This window comes from Pantherophis guttatus, chromosome 4 (assembly GCF_059756535.1).
Source record: "Pantherophis guttatus breed Tessera chromosome 4, ASM5975653v1, whole genome shotgun sequence".
Classification (NCBI taxonomy): Eukaryota; Metazoa; Chordata; class Lepidosauria; order Squamata; family Colubridae; genus Pantherophis; species Pantherophis guttatus.
The window spans coordinates 39,214,775-39,234,267 of record NC_142066.1 but is presented as its reverse complement, the minus strand read 5'-3'; the positions used below and the strand labels follow the sequence as shown (position 1 = coordinate 39,234,267).

Below are 19,493 nucleotides of genomic sequence, written 5' to 3'. Positions count from 1 at the left end.
AAGGGCGGCTGTTAGGACAATGTATTTTATTTCCTATGAATATATCAATCCAATAAACAACTTTTGGCTTTCTAAAGCTAGCCCTATCTATTCCATGCCTTAGTTTCCTTGTAAATGCCACATTAACTGACCTCTTGTAGAATAGAATGAGTCATCAAGTGCAGCAGTTAGGAAGGCAGGAAGAGCACAAAGAAGAAATGTTGAAGGGATCATATTACTGATCAGCAGGTTCCAGCCTATTCTGGGCCAATATTCAGCACTGTCTGCTTTCAGGAACGGAGAGTTGTAACATACCATTTCATGCTGCAAAATTCGGTGGTCCTTCTGTGAATGGAAGAATTTTTATTGATTGCCAGAATTTATAAAATCTGAACATTCAGAGGAAAGTTACTACTGACTCCGTGGTCCCTACAAAGAAGCCTGGAATACAAAATGGAAACAAATGTAGCTGGAAAGGTAATGTGGCTGCCTCTATTTTCATACGTCAGTAAAATTAAAAACACAGCTGTACTTTTTTTTTGTCTACATGATGCAATAAAACAGCACTAATGAATGCAGACATTTCCTTCCTCCCAATATCATAAAATTTTAATATAATGGATCATTAAAGGGAAGGGACATCTGTTAAATCCAAGTTTGTGTCTTTGGTGTAATTCATACTATTTGTATTTACATAATTTATATCCAAATTGATAAAAATGATATAAAAACAAAATATACATGTATACAAATGATGTAAATTGATGCACACGAGTCGCTTATCTGAATTGTTTTGGAAAGAATGAACTATTAATTGTCTTTTGTGTGGGGGTAATCTGAATAAGAAGTATGGCATCCAGTCGATTTGTACTATTCTGGACAACTGAGATTTTAATGCAAGTTATTGCAATGTTATTTGAAAGGATTTTATGTGAACATTATCTCTACAGCAATTACCCAGCTAATCAGTTTGTTTGTGAGTCAAAATGTGACATTAATTCCCCTTGATGTCAAACTTGCTAGTAAAGTTGAATATATTTTTCCCGTGTTTGTTTTGTATGTGTATTTCTTAGGGGACAATCAAAGTACGAATTTCAAAATCTCTCTCAGATGGTGAAGAAGTAGCTATAACTGCTCGGAAGAAAAAGGTGGAAAAAGCTCTTACTAAGCTTGGGATGCAGTGTGATTCGGTAGGTTTTCATTGATATGTCTACCTGAGCAGAACTAGTAATAAACCAAGATAAATGTCACAAAATCTTTGAAGATCTTTCATCTAATGAAGTCAAAATTTAAGCATTTGTTGTTTAATTTAAAAGGCTTTCTGTGTCACTAGCCCTCCTGTTTCCTAGGTCTTTGAAAGCCATGTTTAATTGATATTAAAATATTTCTGGAGTTACCTTTTTTCCAGGTTTATGGCAGTGTTTAATATGTTAAATATGTTTCCTAGACAACTATAGACATACAGATTGGGGGAAAAAATCTACATAATGGTAGTTAACGAGAGAGATACTGCTTTCTTCATCTTTTTGCTCCTATCTCATTGTCATCCAGATATTTTCAGATCAGGTATGGTAGTCATGATAAGCTTTTTCCATTTCTTCATAACCTTCTCCAGATTTTGATTTTTCCTTCATTTCCTCTTACCAAAGAGATCAAAAAAATGCCTCCAATTTAATAAAGCCTCTACAATGTATTTGGCAATAAACAATAAAAAGGCAACTATATAGAGAGCAAGGGAGAGTAATAAAAGAGGGATTGTAAGAAAATCCTTTGATTCTTGGGTCAAGCAGTAGAAATTTGCCTCAAGCTATTGAACTTGTCTGACTATCATAAGGCAGCTGAACGTTCAAAAGAAAAAGAAAAGCTGAGGGGCAGAATAAGAATTTTCTGAAAATAAGAAAATAAAAGTTAATTTCAGTAGCTGCAGAAATATAGCAGAGGCCATCTCAGAATGGAGAAATGATGGGAGAGGTTAGGAGTTTAGTTTCCAAATCAAAAAGAACAATGAAACTAGTTGCTAGTTGGTGATATCCTTTGGGAGGGTAATACAACTGCATTGTTAAAATGCAAAATTGGCAAATTGTTTCCTTGAAATTCAGGTTTTGCTTGTATGGTCCAGTCTAAATGCCTGCTTTATTGCTATCTTTCACTGGGGGTCATATATGAACTGCAGGCAAAAATGTCAGTTATGCACTACTAAAAATATTATATATTAAGCTATGTTAGTTGTTAAATAGCTTTAAAAACAAATTATGCAAATATCAAAATATGCAACCTACTTGAATGAAAATATCAAATAATATCTATAAAAAGATGTCCCTACATTCAATAAATATTTTCTGTATATCCAAATCTATGATGCACTGACAATGGTCTAGAAGTGTCTTGCACAAATAATTTACTTCTCTGTTGTAGCTCACCTTTTTTCAAGCCTGAAAAAGGAAGCTGATTTAAAAAGTCATCTTAAATTTAATGCAGTTCTTAAAATAACCACATTTTTCTCCCTTTAGGGTCTTATGTTATCCTGAAAAAAAAAAAAGATGAGTTGCTTTAATAAAGAGTAGAAAAGTGCTGCACTTGTGCTCATGCTTATTATGAAGTATTTCTTCTGAATCATTGTTAAAACAAGTTTCAAGTATGGCTGTTTTAAGTACCTACTTATATTCTTAAATATAAGAACCTCAGCAAGTTGTAACCCCTTGCTGACCTTGTCTGATTTTGAAAATTAAAGTTATTTGAATAAAAGAATACTAAGAAATTTGAGGATTATTGGCTAGATCGGGAAGTTGAAAAAGAAATCTAGGTATAAGGTAAGAGCAAACCTGTAGTATTCTGTTATTCAATAAACTGGATGGAGAGTTCCATGAAATACTAATAAAGAATTGTCTTTAATTCAGAAGACACGTGATCTTTATCTACCCATTTTTTATCCCATTAGGAGAACATCCCTAATATTGCTGTCCTAGGAGCAGGAGGAGCTATGAGGGCTATGATTGCACTGTATGGCACTCTAGTAGAACTGAAGAAATATAACCTTTTGGATTGCGTCATGTACTTGGGTGGGGTGTCAGGTTCTACCTGGTAAGTCTATGTTACTGGTAGTTAAAGCAAATAGTTACTGCTAATAATTACGTTTGCATTACTAGATCAGTTCATCTTTAATCTCAACCACATCCTGTTGCCATTAGCAAAAGTAAAAAAATCCAAGGAGATTTGAAAGACAGCAATAACCCCTATGAGAACCAATTTTTTTTGTAATAGTTAAGGTATCATGCTAGAAACTGAGAGTCTGTAAATTCTAGTGCTGCCTTAGATACAAGCCAGCTAAGTCAGGGGGCTCCCAGCCCCAGCCCCTGGCCATGGCTCACTACAAGGCCATGAGCTGTTCAGAACTGAGCTGTGGAAGTGGCGGGTGAGCACATGTGCATGCATCCCCACTTGCATGAGCAGCAGAGAGCAGCAAGCACATGCACATGTGCTCTATTTGTGCAAATGGTATCCCCACTTCTGTGAGCAGTGGGCAAGCAGCAGGTAAGCATGTGTGTACATGCTCTTTTGCCTCCCATTTGTGCAAATGGAGCTGCACATGGATGTGATCTTGCCAGCCACTCACATGACCCTCTCCCCCCCCCCAGTTCACAAAGCCAGAAAAGCTGGAAAACTCTGAGATAGGTGACTTTAAGCTAGTCTTTCTCTCTCTCTCTCTCTCTCTCTCTCTCAGTCCTAGAAAGAAGGCAGTAGTAAACGATTTCTGAAAAACATTTCCAAGAAAACTGCAGGGACTTGTCCAGGAATTGAACATGAAAAAAGAAAAAAAAATATTTTTACACTGACACAGTATATATAATTTGTTTGTTATGGATCAGACTGTTACAGTGAAAATGATTTATCAATAATTATTTATGGTTTTGATTAGTGTATGAATCCAGCTAATTTTTTTATTATTATTATTATTATTAACAAGCCATGCTTAATTATATTCCATTGGGATCCTTCAGTCTCAAGAGACTATGGTATCATGCTCTGGAAAGAGGTCCTAAAACACCTAAAAGTATAATACACCTAAAAGTATATTAGATGTTAGCAAAATATATAAATTTAAAATGATGAAAACATTAGAGGCCAATCTAATTTAACTAAAGAAACACTGGTTCTTCAATTAACAATATTAATCTGTCCCCATTTTTTTTTCTGTCCCCTTTCTAAAAAAAATTAGAGCTATTCTTGTAACTTCACACTAATTTTATTTATCTGGAAAAAAGATAAAAGACAAGACAGTGTCATTTCACACTGAAGTTACCTTCACTACAACAAAATAATTCCCAAGGGACTCCTATGATCTTATGCTAAAATAGCCCATGTTAAGTAGAAGTACCAGTGGAATTTCATACTGATTCTGCATTCCTTTAATTTTTGTATTCTTGTCTGCTGATTAAAATAAAAGTTTAAGCTATTCTTAACTCCTAGTAATGTGGCTTCCAAATAATTAGACATGGTATTTGGTAATTTACATATTTATGGTAATTGACATATTTATTATGGGATAAATTTTGGGGGATATAGCCTTCTTAATTAAATGCATAAAAGATTGTCTAACATTCATATATAAGTATGCATTGCACAAATATACATTGTTCAAAACCAGTTAAAAACATGCTTTGAAAGCCATATTTGTATTCCAATTTTCTATGAGTAGATAATTTCACTTACAGTTATCTCTAAAGTTGTTAGTGAATTCTATGTTTTCTCTAATATTTAGAATTTTGAGAATTTTATGTTTACATAAATGTAGCTTTTGTTCTCATCACAATGAACATCAGATTTCAGATTCCTTATTTTATAGCATGAGCTATAAATAAATTCTTTGTGTGTGACTTTCATGTTGTCACAAAGATGGCTTCCAGGCCTGACACATGCATTTTCCCATTGTTCTAAAGACATTTGGCTCGTTCTTTTCAAAGGTGCTTGCCAACTCTATACAAAAATGAAGATTGGTCAGAAGAAATAGAGAATTTGAGTAACTGTCAGTTTGAAAATCTTGTCCAAGGCCAATGGGATGTTAATAAAGCAATGGAAGCTGTTCTAGAGGCTACAGAAGATGAATGTTACTCACTCACTGATTTCTGGTCCTATTTTCTTGTGCATAAATTGCTAAGAAAGGTGGGTAGAAAACAATATTCAGATTTCTTTGATAGTTAAAACAAATGAGCATCATTTTCTGATTTTGGGTCCCACTGGATGATCTCACTTGATGTCCTAGGAATTTAACAGATTTACAGAGTTGGAAGGGACATTGTAGGTCATCTAGTCCAATCCCCTGCCCAAGCAGGAGATCCTTTAGGTTTAGGTTTTTAGGTTTTATTTGATTTGTATACCGCCCTACTCCCGAAGGACTCAGGGCGGTGAACAGCCAACAATAAAATACATAAATACACAAAATTTAAAAACTCGATAAAATCAAATTAAACTTTTTGGCCCAGACAAATTAAAATACCCCAATAATTTAAAAACAGATTAAAATTTACATATTTTAAAAAGGGAAGAGATCAGGCCAAGCCCGCTTGATGGAATAAAAAGGTCTTCACAGCACGGCGGAAGGAACGCAGATCCGGGATCCTCTATATCTCCGGGGGGAGCTCATTCCAGATGGTAGGTGCCCCCACAGAGAAGGCTCTCCCCCTAGGGGCCGCCAGTCGACACTGTTTGGCTGACGGCACCCGGAGGAGTCCCTCTCTATGAGAGCGTACTGGCCGGTGGGAGGCTATTGGTGGTAGTCATTTCTGATAGATGTAGTCCAGTCTCTTCTTGAAAATTTCCAGTGATGAAACTCCCACAACTTCTGAAGGCAAGTTGTTCCATTGGTTGATTGCTCTCACTTTCAGAAAATTTCTCCTAATTTCTAGGTTGAATTATCTTTTATCAGTTTTCACCCATTATTCCTTGCCTGGCCTTTAGGTGCTTTGGAAAATAGCTTGTCCCCACTCCTCTCTGTGGCAGTCCCTCAAATATTGGAACACTGCTATCATGTCTCCCCTGGTCCTTCTCTTCACTAGACTAGCCATGCCCAGTTCCTGCAACCGTTCATCATATGTTTTAGCCTCCAGTCCCCTAATCATCTTGGTTACCCTTCTCTGCACTGTATGATGTATTACATTACATTATGTATAATGTAATGAATATAATCTAAAAATAGGATACCCATATCTTCCTGCATGTTATGAGTCAGGGCAACATCTCCCTTAAATACAGCAATGAACAGTGGAAAAAAAATAATTAAATCAAAATAAATTTATTTCAGTTTGAGGAAGGAAAATTGTCTGAGCATGCTGGATCTTGTGAGGGTGGAAAAAACCCTTATCCTATATATGCAGCTGTGAACAAGCAAACTTATCAGAATCAAAATGCAGGTAGGTATTTTTGCCTATATTGCAGAATTTGCTGTTTATCAGACAAAAACTGTTCAAATCACAAGTACTTACTTGTTAAAATCACTAATGTCAAATTCTAAAAAAAAACAACAATCGTTCAAAGCTTCTAAATGAAACATTTGCAAATAATCTTATGTTATATTTATTAACTAAGGGTCAGAAATATATGGGTGATTTATGCCTCACGTAGTGCAGCAAACCTCTGCAATAATAATTTTGTAATTGAACTTTTCTACAGGCAATAGCTTAGTCACAATGAAGTGACTATAACTGAACGTCATTTCCAGTTCTTTCATGTATATCTGAAAAAAATAGTTATAATTACATGGTGACACTATAGGATCAGAATCACTGTACATGCTGTAAATGAAATTTAATTTCTTCTATAGCCCATTTATTTCTACAGTCAATTCTATGTCTTTAAAAAGGGGAAATTAATAGTCTGTATCCAGATGCCATGATAAGAATAGGGAAATCTACAATAAACAATGGTTCTAAATTGTGTAAGGCATTTATCTTAATCTTAATCATAATCTTAGCCTATGTAGGATTGAGGAAAGTCCAGGTCTAGACAATGTAATAACTGTAATGTTACTAATTTTATTAGAATGTTAATTTTTGCTTTTTTTCCCCTGTAATGTTTTCAGGTACCTGGTTTGAGTTTACCCCTCATGAGGTTGGAATTCCTGGACTAGGAGCATATGTAGATAGTAAATACTTTGGGAGCATATTTCAAAATGGGCAGCTGATCAGAGAAAAAAGAGAAAAAAATATTTGTTATTTGCAAGGTACGTCATATCTGATTTCTTTTGCTCTTGAAACAAAGGAACACGTTTTGTATTTGCATAGTAAATAGAAATGTAGAGAGGGGCTTCAGGGGCTCTTCAGGCATGCCACTGAAAATTTAAAATATGTAGTTCAAACAAATCATTTCATCAAGAGTTTTCTGGAATAAGTTGTTTAAGAACATAACTAAGAGCCATTAATAATCAAGGTACAAAGAAAGGATGGTGTATGGATACATTTCTTTCATTTTTCTGTGTTATATGGTGGAATTTTGTCATTTTAAAACAAATGGATCTCTTACAAACACTAGATTGTAATATGGGGGGGGGATATTTTCCTTATTTTTAGGTTTATGGGGAAGTGCCCTTGGAGGCGAGCAAGAGATTTCAAAGACTATATCAGGTATTGCTCTTTTTGTGTTTGGATTAGTGTGATATTGGATTAGTCCATGAGTCAGGGGAGATCACAAAGAATTCATATACATGCTGAGTTACATATATTGAGCCAACTGTCTCTGCTTGCAGCCTTAGAATTTATGGTAGTAGCTTTCAAATCTTTAAGCCTATGAATTCCATTATCTGTCATCACATAGCTAAGGTTTATGAATGTTGAATTACAAAATATCTGAAGAGCAAAGATGTATTTACCCCAGTCCTAAGGAGTAAAAGATATGGAAGATATGTCCTACGTTGCCAAAAGAAGAGAATATATGTAGCTCAGAGCTGAACTGTGGAGACCTTGGTGTACCTTGAGCTTAATTTTTTCTTGTAGATGTTTCATTACCTGCCTATTGTTATTCTCCAGATATAATAATCCAACAATTGCATTCTCCAGATATGTTTTCATACCCTCTTTCTTTCTGTAATTATTGTAGTTATACATGGCAAACAAGGTAAACTCTAATGGAATGTCTTTCTAGTAGAAAATAGACTGGTTTAGTTGATTCTAGGCTCTTATTTTCTTGTTTCTGTTACAAATTTTCTGTACTGGGTATAATGTACAGTACATAGGATAATAGATTTCCCTGGTTTATACAAATATATCACTAAGTATTATACAGTAAATGCCAGGGAAGTGTTATGGTTTAAATTATAGAGATAGTCCAACATTTTGGCAACATGTTGACTAAAGCATCTTTCTGGTTGTTGAAAACTACATTGCAATATTGTGCTAGAAAAAGTAAACTAATTAGTTATAGCTAAGAATGTATTCATTTATCTTTTAAGATATGTTAAAATATATTGGCAAATATAAAAGATCAGAGGACCTTACTTCAAAAGATTTAGGTAAGATTTACAGCAAATATGTCCCTTTTTTTTACTCCCCCCCCCCACCGTAGCATTTTCTACTGCACAGTCTGTTTTTCAAGCAAATGTTGATCCTTAGGTGGCAATAGGATTCATGGATTGGTTTTTTACCTGAACCTGATATCATGGGCTGAGAGACAATGGCTGGCTTTTGTGCTTAAAGCAGGCCTAAACAGGCCTAAAGTCTCTTGGTTTCTAGTGTCAAACATCATTGGAGCTTTTTAAGAGACAGCCCTTTAACTGAAATAGTATAGGGCAGTGATGGCTAACCTTTTTGCCGTCGCGTGCCAAAAGTGGGGGTCGTGTGGGGGTGTCGCGCATGCATGTGCCCACACCCATAATTCAATGTGCCCCACCCCCACCACTCATGCACGTGTGACCCACCCACACTCCCCCCACTTTTGGCACATGATGGCACAGTGGGCCCAGTAGGCCTGTTTTTTGCTCTCCCGAGGCTCCAAAGGCTTTCTTGGAGCCTGGGGAAGGCAAAAACGGCCTTCCCCACCCCCAACGGAGGCTCTCCGGAGGCCAGAAAGAGTCTTTTTCCTGACTTCTGGTGGGCCCGGAAGGCCCGAAAATCAGGTGGCTGGCGCGCACATGCGTGCTGGAGCTGAACTAGGGCAATGCTCGCATGCCCACACATATGGTTCCACATGCCACCTGTGGCACGCATGCCATAGGTTTGCTATCATGGGTATAGGGTTTCCTGACTAAGCAGGAGATTGGACTAGTAGCCTCCAAGGCAGGGGTGAAATGCTCCCGGTTCGGTCCAGTTCACCTGAACCAGTAATAAAAAAAGGCTACTGGTTCGCCGAACTGATAGTAAAAGCTGTAAAAAAAAAAAAGTTCCAACAATCAGCTGAGCAACATGCGATCGTCGGACCTTTTAAAATAATAATAATAATAAGCATTTTTTTATTACCGATTCTCCAGAGCCGGTAGTTAAAAATGCTTTAAAAAGTTTTTTTTAAAAAAGGCTCCGATGATCACAGCTGTGGTGTGCGATCATCAGACCCTTTCTTTACCCTTTAAAAGCATTTTTTTACAGCCTATTCAGATGAATAGTTTGTAAAAAATGCTTTTAAAAAGTAAAAAAAAAAAAAAAGTTGGCCATGCCCACCCAGTCACATTATCCCCACCACCAAGCCAACCCCACAGAACCGGTAGTAACAAATTTTACATTTCACCACTGCTCCAAGATCCCTTCCAACTCTATTTTTCTATTAATCTGTTATTCTTATCTTTTCAATTGTCAAGAAACAGACATAAAGAAATTAAATATGCTCTATGAATGCTATCAGACGCTCCTGGAACTTCAGTTATTGGAATCTACAGATAATGAAGGACTAGATAAACTTGATCACCTAGAAAATATCTTGAAAGGTAAGTTAATATAAACCCTATATAAAAATAAATGTTTTATTTGGTTTTTTTTTAAAAGCACTTAAATTTCTACAAAATGTAAAACATTAAAAAAACAACAACAGTATTAAGAAGGAAAATTATATGGTATGGCAAGATGCAGAGTAATAAAAATGAGAACAAAGAAAAATAGTTTCCAAGGTTTTTTTGAGTAACATATATAAAATATATTAATTTTTTTAAATATAAAATTTGACAATACCCAGTATTTCTTTAAATATTTATAATAATCAAATCCCCAAATTAATATAGCATTTGGGGTTTCTAGCAAAAAGTCCAAAAGTGATTTCCATGCAGAAACATAGTTAGACAAAGTCTTTTCTTTAATCACGGTAGATTAAAGAACTACTTGATTCAGTCCTATTAACTTCAGCACCCATTCTTCCAATGTGGGAATCTGTAAATGTTCCTATCTTTGAGCATACAAAAGTTTTGCTGGAATTACCAAAATGGGAACAAAGTCTCAGAGTTTTTCTTTAATCATCAAACCTAAAACCCCTCACTATGATTTTAATTGTATATTTATTTTAAGAATTCTCTGAATTAGGTACATATTTAATCCTGAGGTGGTTTTATTTGTATGTATGTGTGTTTGTTTTGGGTAGTTTCAATCAATTCCATTTATTTATTTAATTCCATTCCAATATTGCCTTATTCCACAACAATTCAACTATCTGGTAGACCAATTCCAGAATACAAATTTGTATTATATCAAAGTCCACCCTTCCAAAAGATAATAATAATTATATTAATCTAGATATATTCAATTTTAAATAATAATCTAAAAGGAAGCCAGGAATAATCTAAAAGGAAATAGTAATAGAATAAAAACAGTAGATATGTGCAAAATCTACTGATTGGTAAATTGAAAGTTCCAGAGATATCTAGAATATTCCATCCCTTCTCTGGGATGTGTAAACCACCTATTAGGTCATATCATGCTTGCAAATGAATCCTCTGAACCAAAAGTCATGTTTTGTGCACATTTCTAAAAAGTAGCACTGAAATATTACTAACAGATAAAGATTTCTTATCTACTAAATTAAGATAATAAACTAATATAATTTCTTATCTACTAAAAGGTAAGAAAGATTTAGTATGTTTATATGTAATGACTTTGAGCATTTTATAGGATAAAAAAACAGAACAATAAAATGGAGAAGCAGATTATGTGCATCCTGGAACTGGGGGCAGGATAGGAATGCAGAAGCAAACAAAATCTTTTAGGGGACTTACCTTACCTGAATATCTAGATCTTCAATGCATGTCAGAATCATTGTTGTAGGAGGCTTATGGGTTTCTTAGGGAATAGTGTTCCCCTCTCCATTTTGGATCAACAATTTAACAATGAGAGTGCACAATAAGGATTTCTAAGGGGACAATTTCCCTGTGAAAATATGTGTTATATACTGCCTATCATCTACTGATCCTAAGGAAAATGTGACCACATCAAGGTAATAAAGATTTTAATAAACCAGAGTAGGGACGAGGAATACTGAAAAGCAAGTGCGATACAATATTTCATATGTCATTTGATTTAAAATTAATTTATATTACAATAGTGTAATCCAGAAAATTAAAGTTAATTTAAGCCCTAAGAAACCAAAATTACCACCCATTAGACAAAAACTCCCTTTTAAGCTTTGAATTATCTATAAATGTTTCAGTCAAAATAAATAAGCGTTTCCAAGACCATTGAATAACAGTTGCTACTATCTGTTAAAAATTACCCCACGTCTAAAGTTACTGATTGCAACTTTAGTTGACCCAGTTTTCTTTTAAACTCAAAAAGGTTTAAATATTTAAATAATTAGTAATTATTTTCTGTCTATTCTGCTGAACACTAAATCATTGAAATTAAAGTCTTGCTGATTTAGATGAACTGAATTGGCTTGCCATCTTAAAATGCTTCCTTGTTAGCCCAAACCAAATGTAAATTTAGGGCACTTCATACATGCAATGTGTTTATTGAATAAAAGCTGCTTACTTCACTAAAATTTCCATCTTCCATTTTGATTAAGATTTTAATTCCAGCAAAAGCTATCAGTTGATCAGAGAGATGCAGGAAACCTGGTATTCTGCAGATGAACAGAGAAAAAAGGAAGAGTACATGACATTATTCCAAACTTTGGATACCGATTTTGGAGGCAAGTGGTTGTCATATTGCTTCATTCTTCTTCAGATCCTCATGATCTCTTAGGGCAATTATAATTTAATAGATTTTTTTATAATACAAAACCTACACAATCTATCAATAGGATAGAATATAGAATATTTTATAACTTACAGAGTGGCAAAAAGAATAGTTTCTGAGAAAGAGTAGATAGCAAAACAGTTACCTTAATGATTATCCATACTGCGTGGCTTCTTTAATGTTTTTGTGTTATTTTTTTTAATAGATGTACAAACCACCTCACAGGTTCTAGGTAGCAAACAATGAAACATAATATAAAACCCATATTTAGATCTTTAAGTATTGGAAAACAAAACTATAAACACAGTAAGCAACAATAAAAATGGTGTTGATTGTCCTCTAGTGATTTATTCACTAAAGGCTGGGTTTTAACAAAACATAGTTAAAAAGTTTTTACAGAAGACTGATATTTCATTGTCATAGCAATTTAATTACAAATGAACAATTTGTAATTACAATTACAAGTGAACAATTATCTTGGACACATCTACTTTTAAAATTTTTCATAAGGATTCCAATAGTGCTTTAAACTGTGTCATTTGGAAAAATGAAAATATTTCACTTCTGACACTATAAATTGCAATGGAATAACCAGCAGCTGTTAAGCATACTTTTTGTAGGATGCTGGCAAAATAATAAATATATTGCATATATTTTCATATTTCATGTTCCATTTCTTCATTCCTAATATTTAGTACCATGTGTTAGAAAAGCAACATCTAGATTTCAAAGATTTTTAAAAAAATGAATAGGGAATAACTTGCATTTCAGCTCTTTATAATTTTATCTTTTTCATCCATCTCTCACTGTCATTTCTTTTAGATTTTACCAATGACTTCCATCAGAAGTGTTTTAAAATGGTGAAAAGAACATGTTTATGCCTTTTAAATTGGTCATGGGGAAGCATCAATAATTTCCTTTACCATTGTTGTAAGTTTTCATCATTATACTACACAATTTATATACTGTATATCTGTAAGATCACAACTGAGAAAATGCATACTCTTGCATTAAAAACACAGAATATATAAATCTTGGGTATATCATCAAAGAAAAAAATTCCCATTTGCCTTCTATTCCTATGTCCTTATAGAAGAACTGGAAAATACTCAGTTCGAGAAATTTTCCACTGGATGTCATCTAACAATGTATGTAAAACATGAAAAGAAGGGAGGAGAGAGAAGCAAGAAGGATTGCTTAAGGTGCTACCAAGGGGAAAAATAATAGCTGTTCCCTTTGGACTAAGATCCTTCTCCTTTTTACTTTATAAGCAATGTACCTGTCCAACAAAATTCTTTTGCAGAAAAATGGTCCCATCTAATTGACTACTTCTGCAAGAGTATGGTCTTTAGGTTCTCAATGTCTAAGCATTGCATATTCACAACAATGCTTCTACAGGAATGCACTCTGCCTACCTCCCAGTTACATACATATGTTCTCCTGTCGCTTACTGTCAGACAGTTCAAGTGATGTTAGATTTCAGTTAAAATATTTAGTGATGTCAGGTTTCTTGCCATACAGCTACTTGAATAAGTTTGTTGATGTGTGTATAAAGAGTTATCACTAACGTTCTGTTTCATTTCATATGATTAGCTGATGTTGAATTTCCTGAACTCACAAGTGATCCCATCATATCTTTGATTGATGCTGGTCTCACTATAAATACAGCATATCCATCAATTCTGCGTCCTGAGAGGCAGGTGAAGTTGGTTCTGTCTTTTGACTTCAGTGCTGGAGATCCTTTTCTGGTAATTCATTTAAAATAAAGGAGCCATTTTGCATGCCTAGAATTCAGTTGAAGGATAATGCTTCCATGATTCAGCAAGACATATCTTATTTGTTTTATACTTAAATTACACTTGAAAAGTAATGCAGATAGGAGAGAATTTGAATTAGATAAAATCTCATCCTGGTATTTCCTTGGCAGTGCTGTACCTACCTCTTGATAACTTCTTTTCATAAAATTATATATTTCTATGGGAGAAATATATGGGACATGGTGGCTCAGTGGCTAAGATGCTGAGCTTGTCGATCGAAAGGTCGGCAGTTCAGCAGTTCGAATCCCTAGTGCCACGTAACAGGGTGAGTTCTCATTACTTGTCCCCATTTCTGCCAACCTTGCAGTTCGAAAGCATGTAAAAAATGCAAGTAGAAAATAGGGATCACCTTTGGTGGGAAGGTAACAGTGTTCTGTACACCTTTGGCATTTAGTCATGTTGGTCACATGACCACGGAGACATCTTCGGACAGCACTGGCTCTTCACTTTTGAAACAGAGATGAGCACCGCCCCCCTAGAGTCAGGAATGACTAACACATATGTGCAAGGGGAACCTTTACCGTTACTTATGGGAGAATCTTTAGCATAATTTCTTCATTTTTTGGTATTCCTTAGTTCTGATAAAATTTTTGGCATTACTAGACTATTGAAGGGAAACATGATAACTTATGCTCCTCTTTCCAGGGTTGAGTTCTTAGAGACTCTAGACTCTAAATGCAACACAAGAAATAATTATAAATATTCATTCTAATTAGCCAGTAACTATTTATTTATATTAATGTTTTCTCTTTCCTCATTGATTAGACAATTAAAAAAGCTGCTGAATATTGTGAAGCACATGCAATTCCATTTCCAGAAATAGATGAGAATGCATTACAAGATCTAGATAGTCCATCAGATTGCTACATCTTCAGAGGAGAACACACACCAACTATTATACATTGTCCATTATTCAACCAAATCAACTGCCCAGGTAACCTGGAAATGAGAATCACTTGAGAAAAATGTGAAAAAAGTATTGGGGGCAAACAATATTGAATGTGTTACATTTGCTGAATCCTCTTAATGCTTAAACTAAAACAATTTCTCTCTAATTCTTGTATCTATCATTTTGACATATTTTCATTTCTAATGCTGTATTTTCTTTACTCTCTTTGTTTTTCTATAAAAATGTTTCACAGAATTAAATCCTCTTTAGTAACTCAAAACAGGGTTTTATAATGTCAAATATTTTGTTTTGTTGGTGGTGGCCAAAATCTGGGTAAGAATTTTTTGAAATATGAATATTCCTGGCTCCGAAATCCTCCTAAACTTATAAAACAATCCAATTTAAATCTGATTAGTTGTAGAGTTTGCTAGATCTCTGTGATCAGGTTTGGCAATGTTTTGGCACATGATTTTTCTCCTTGAGATAAAGAGATACCATGATTTTTTAAAACAAACTATGTAGATCACCTGAAAGTCATGACCAGTAATTCAACATGCTTGTAACATAATATATAAATTATTGTGGGGAAAGAAAGAATGAGATGTTGCCTAGGAAGCAAACAGGGAAGAGAAGCAGGAACCGAACCAGGGAAAGAGATTTAGAAAAGACTTGCCTTAATGGACATGTTAACAGTGGAGGCAGGAAGTTTGTGCCTTTAGATTTGCAAGATTCTATAAATGTAAACTTGCAAAAAGACATAATTAGTTCATTTTGTCACGTTTCTGTCTGGTTTACTTAGGAGATCTGACAGGACTGAAGAAGCCTTTTAACATCTGTATATAAAAATCTTTTAGCAATTTTTGCTACCTAATTGGAAGGCTTTTCTAATATTAAAAGTATCTGGAAGTCCAAAAATAAGTGAAGTAAAAGAGCATGCTTTCTTACTCTTAAATATGAATGAACCATATTCTTCAGGAAGCAGCTTAAAGCTGCCTCTGAAATGTAGTGCCCCTTTGCATTAATTATTTTTATTTAATTTTATACTTTCCAAACAACATTTACTTTATCCAAGGAAGAGTAAAGGTGATTGAAACCTGGTGATGACCAGCATTCTTTATTTTGCTAGACTGTAATAATTCTTCTTGGTGAAATATCATTTTCTTCTATAATTCAGATAATCTGTGTACTCTCTGTCTCCTAATACAATTTTTTTAAAAATTAAATTTTGTCTCATTTTTAGGTGAAATTGCTGAATATAGAGAACAATTCTCCACTTTCAAGTTGAGCTATTCTGTTGAAGAGATTGAAAAGTTGCTTATTGCAGCAAAGAAGAATGTAGCAAATGTTCAGCAAAAGATTCTGGAGGAAATCAAGCACATTGTAGGCTGTCCTTCATAAACTGCTGAAGCAAATGTTTCCCATTATATATTGATTGATGAAAAGCTTGTTCTCCAGCAGAAAACACTGTTACTAACTATTAATACCCAGGAAGGTTTATGCAGTTTCCCTTCCTCCTCTGAAAGAGGTTTAATTAATATCTATTGAGTTTGAGATCACACAAGATTTGTGATTGCTGCTAACATTATAAAAAAGTAAAATTTTACATTAATAATTGTTAAATTTGGAGTTGAATATTCAGAGAAGTAAAGAATGGGAAAAATTAAAGAGGGAGAACTATCTATTTTGAGATAGTAGTTAAGACATCAGACTAGAAACTAGGAGACTGTAAATTCTAGTCTTGCTTTAGATATGAATCTAGCTAGCCATTTCTAAACACTAATGACAAAACAACTGCAAGGAATAGTGATTGGGACTTAAAAAAATGACTTGGAGATACAAGTTTTATGACTCTTTATGAAGTACTGCTATATTTTCTACTTTTTATTATATATATATAATAACCTTGTCGAAACGTCACCAAGATACTCTCAATCTTACACGGGAAAAGACCCGAATATGCCAAGACCTGCATACCTGTACCCGTGAAAATCTACAAAACCACACATACACACACACATAGATATACACATACATATACATACATATTTACTTATAATATTTAAACATGTTACATGTATTTACAATTTAGTCATATTTAGATGCCCAAATTTGTCCTTGGTTTAGCAAAGATGCACAAAACATTTTAATACACATAGCAAATTAGAGGAAAGATTGATTTGAAGAACTTCCTAACTTCTATATCTCTGAAAATGATGGAGAATTTATTTCAATTCAGTTGAGTATGGAATTACATACTATGGTTCTGGAATTAATATGTTCCAGCACCATAATTCTTTCCCTTTTTGTGTATTTGCAATTCTTATGAATAATTGTTGGACACTGTTTAAAGAACTGTGCACCTAATTTCTCTTACAATAAGAATTATGTTCACATTAATATGTAAGGTGTGTGTGATCAAGAAATTTGTTGTTAAGAGTGCAGAGTAAGAGTGGCAGAAGAATAAAGCCAAACATATATTTTATTACATTCCTTATAGATACAGTATAACCTCCTACAGAGTACTTTATTAACATGATTCACACATTTTCCTAACCATAATTTGTTTGACCATGGCTTATTGAGAAAAGTTTTATTGGACGCACTTATTCTGTGCTACAAACCTTATCAACACAAGCAGTGGATTTAAATGGAAAATAAATTTCCAGAAGAAACTATTTCCAGTTGCTCTTTTTGTCACTGTTTCAAAACCAAAAGAACACAGAATGAATTGCCCAGTCCATCAACCTAACAAATATGGGAATGCCAAAAAAGGCATCTAGCTAATGCTTTCTCACACTCAATTTTGTTGTTGTTAGCTCATTCAGAATTTGTTTTCATGGCAACTGGACTCACTGAAAGGAAACTATAAAACTATAAATTAGTTCAGTAGCCAAAGAAAAGCAATGTTGAGGACATAATGTTCTCAGTCTGGTACAAATAAGAATACCCAAGGAAGCTAATAGGAGAGGTCCATCATCCATAAAATGAAGCCAATATTTTTAGAGATGACTTATTACATTACTTTGCCGTGATATATGGCTTATTCCAAGCATCTGATTGATTTAGACAAAGACACTTTGTAGTGGTGAGCTATACTGAACAACACATGGAAACAATTAATGAACAATCAAGAAATGCCTTATTGTCTAAGTAAAACTTCTTTCACAAACCGAATAGTAGCAAGGATTGTTTTTTTTATAATTGCTTTGCTCTGTAGAGCTGATGACTTACCAAAACCCAATTTGTGTACAACAAAACTTATTTATATTTGACATAAATATCTGAAATGGCAATGAGCCCTGAAGATGCTCACTAAAAATTGTCTACGTAGAAATTCAGTTCTCTTAATTCATCAAGTTAAAAATGTCAGATTTTCAGCTATTTTTTTCAAGAGGAAGTTGAATTTCACTAGTCATAGGAAGAATCTGCAATTTCAAGAAATGCTGAATTTTGTAGCTGTTGTCATCAGATTAGAAGATTTTTAACAATGAAAGAAAAAGAAAAGGGGATAAGGAAGACTTTGTTTCATTTTCAGTTATAATCACACTGTACTGATTTGTTGACAGCAAACTATTTCTTGGTGTGTGTTTTTTTTTTTTTTTGAAATTGTAAGATATTAAACATTTGATAGTACTTGATGAATCAGTGTTTCTAAATTTAATCACTTTGGCTCAGAATTATTCTTTCCCCAAAGTTCTACCTGAACAATAAAAACAATGAGTTTGATATCTGAACAAAATAACATACAATAATTGCATATTCTCCCAGGCTACTGATGAAGGAGAGGTAAGATATGGATGTTACAAATATTTCTATACATATCACTATAAATGAACACATGTTGGACCAGGAGTGAAATCCAGCAGGTTCTGACAGGTTCTGGAGAACTGGTAGTGGAAATTTTAAGTAGTTCGGAGAATCGGTAGTGGAAATTTTGAGTAGTTTGGAGAACCAGCAAATGTCACTTCTGGCTAGAACCATAGTGGGGTGGGAATTGAGATTTTGCCCACTAAGCCACGCCCACAGAACCAGTGGTAAAAAATTTGGATTTCACTACTGTGTTGGACTGTTTGGGTAGCTCAGAATTTCTCAATAATTATTTTTGCATGACAGGCTAGGTTATAGGTCAATTATCTGAATGTGATTGCAACTGACTTGACAGTTGAGAATTCCATAAATGAGCTGTACATTCTTAATTTGGTAAAGATACTGATTGTTTTGTATTTTATTTTAGTAATATTGCCTAATAAACTATAACTACATTTAAATACATTTCATTGATTTGACTCAAATATTTCTCAAGAAATTAATTAGGATTAGTGTCTGCTGCTGCCTGCTTTCTTAAGCAATTCCAAAACTTTGATTAGGATCTTTGGGAATGGGAAACAAAAAACAAACCACATTCACTGCAATAAATCTAAATGTATAACTGAGAAAAAGGGGGACGGGGTTAATCTTGCCCTTCTCATAATAGCAATTTGATGTCTTTGATTTTTCATATGGTTGGATATAAATGTCTACATAAAATTGGTGTTAAAAGGTACAAAACAGTCTAGGACATCAATGATTTACATGAGAATGTGGTATGAAGTATATAAGCTTGTTAGTAACTGATTAGTATTTGCTACCTTCATTGTATTTCTTCCTATGGCATTCCTAGAAATTTGCTAT

The 19,493-nt window shown here is 34.2% G+C and overlaps 1 protein-coding gene and 1 pseudogene across 2 annotated transcripts; one reads left to right on the top strand and one right to left on the bottom strand.

Annotated features, from left to right (window-relative positions):
* Window positions 1-19,493, bottom strand: part of LOC148114039 (olfactory receptor 1E16-like) — a 156,434-nt pseudogene that overhangs the window by 30,879 nt on the left and 106,062 nt on the right.
* On the top strand, window positions 139-19,094 carry PLA2G4C (phospholipase A2 group IVC). 2 transcript variants are annotated; one of them, XM_034423121.3, is made up of 14 exons: window positions 139-456; window positions 1,053-1,169; window positions 2,918-3,060; window positions 4,941-5,139; window positions 6,278-6,386; window positions 7,055-7,195; window positions 7,542-7,595; window positions 8,420-8,479; window positions 9,758-9,883; window positions 11,944-12,069; window positions 12,939-13,046; window positions 13,710-13,864; window positions 14,699-14,867; window positions 16,063-19,094. In XM_034423121.3, the coding sequence occupies exons 1-14, from the start codon at window positions 433-435 to the stop codon at window positions 16,218-16,220; spliced, it is 1,689 nt and encodes a 562-aa protein (XP_034279012.2). In that variant the 5' UTR covers window positions 139-432; the 3' UTR covers window positions 16,221-19,094. The 2 variants fall into 2 exon arrangements, with proteins under 2 accessions (XP_034279012.2, XP_034279013.2); XM_034423122.3 differs by lacking the exon at window positions 8,420-8,479.

What these genes read in the sequence shown, in the direction of transcription:
- PLA2G4C (XM_034423121.3), top strand. Translation starts at nt 433, where the DNA reads ATGGAAACAAATGTAGCTGGAAAG. An exon ending in TGCATAAATTGCTAAGAAAG is followed by an intron (nt 5,140 to 6,277) that starts GTGGGTAGAAAA and finishes AATTTATTTCAG; the next exon opens with TTTGAGGAAGGAAAATTGTC. An exon ending in GTGCTGGAGATCCTTTTCTG is followed by an intron (nt 13,865 to 14,698) that starts GTAATTCATTTA and finishes CTCATTGATTAG; the next exon opens with ACAATTAAAAAAGCTGCTGA.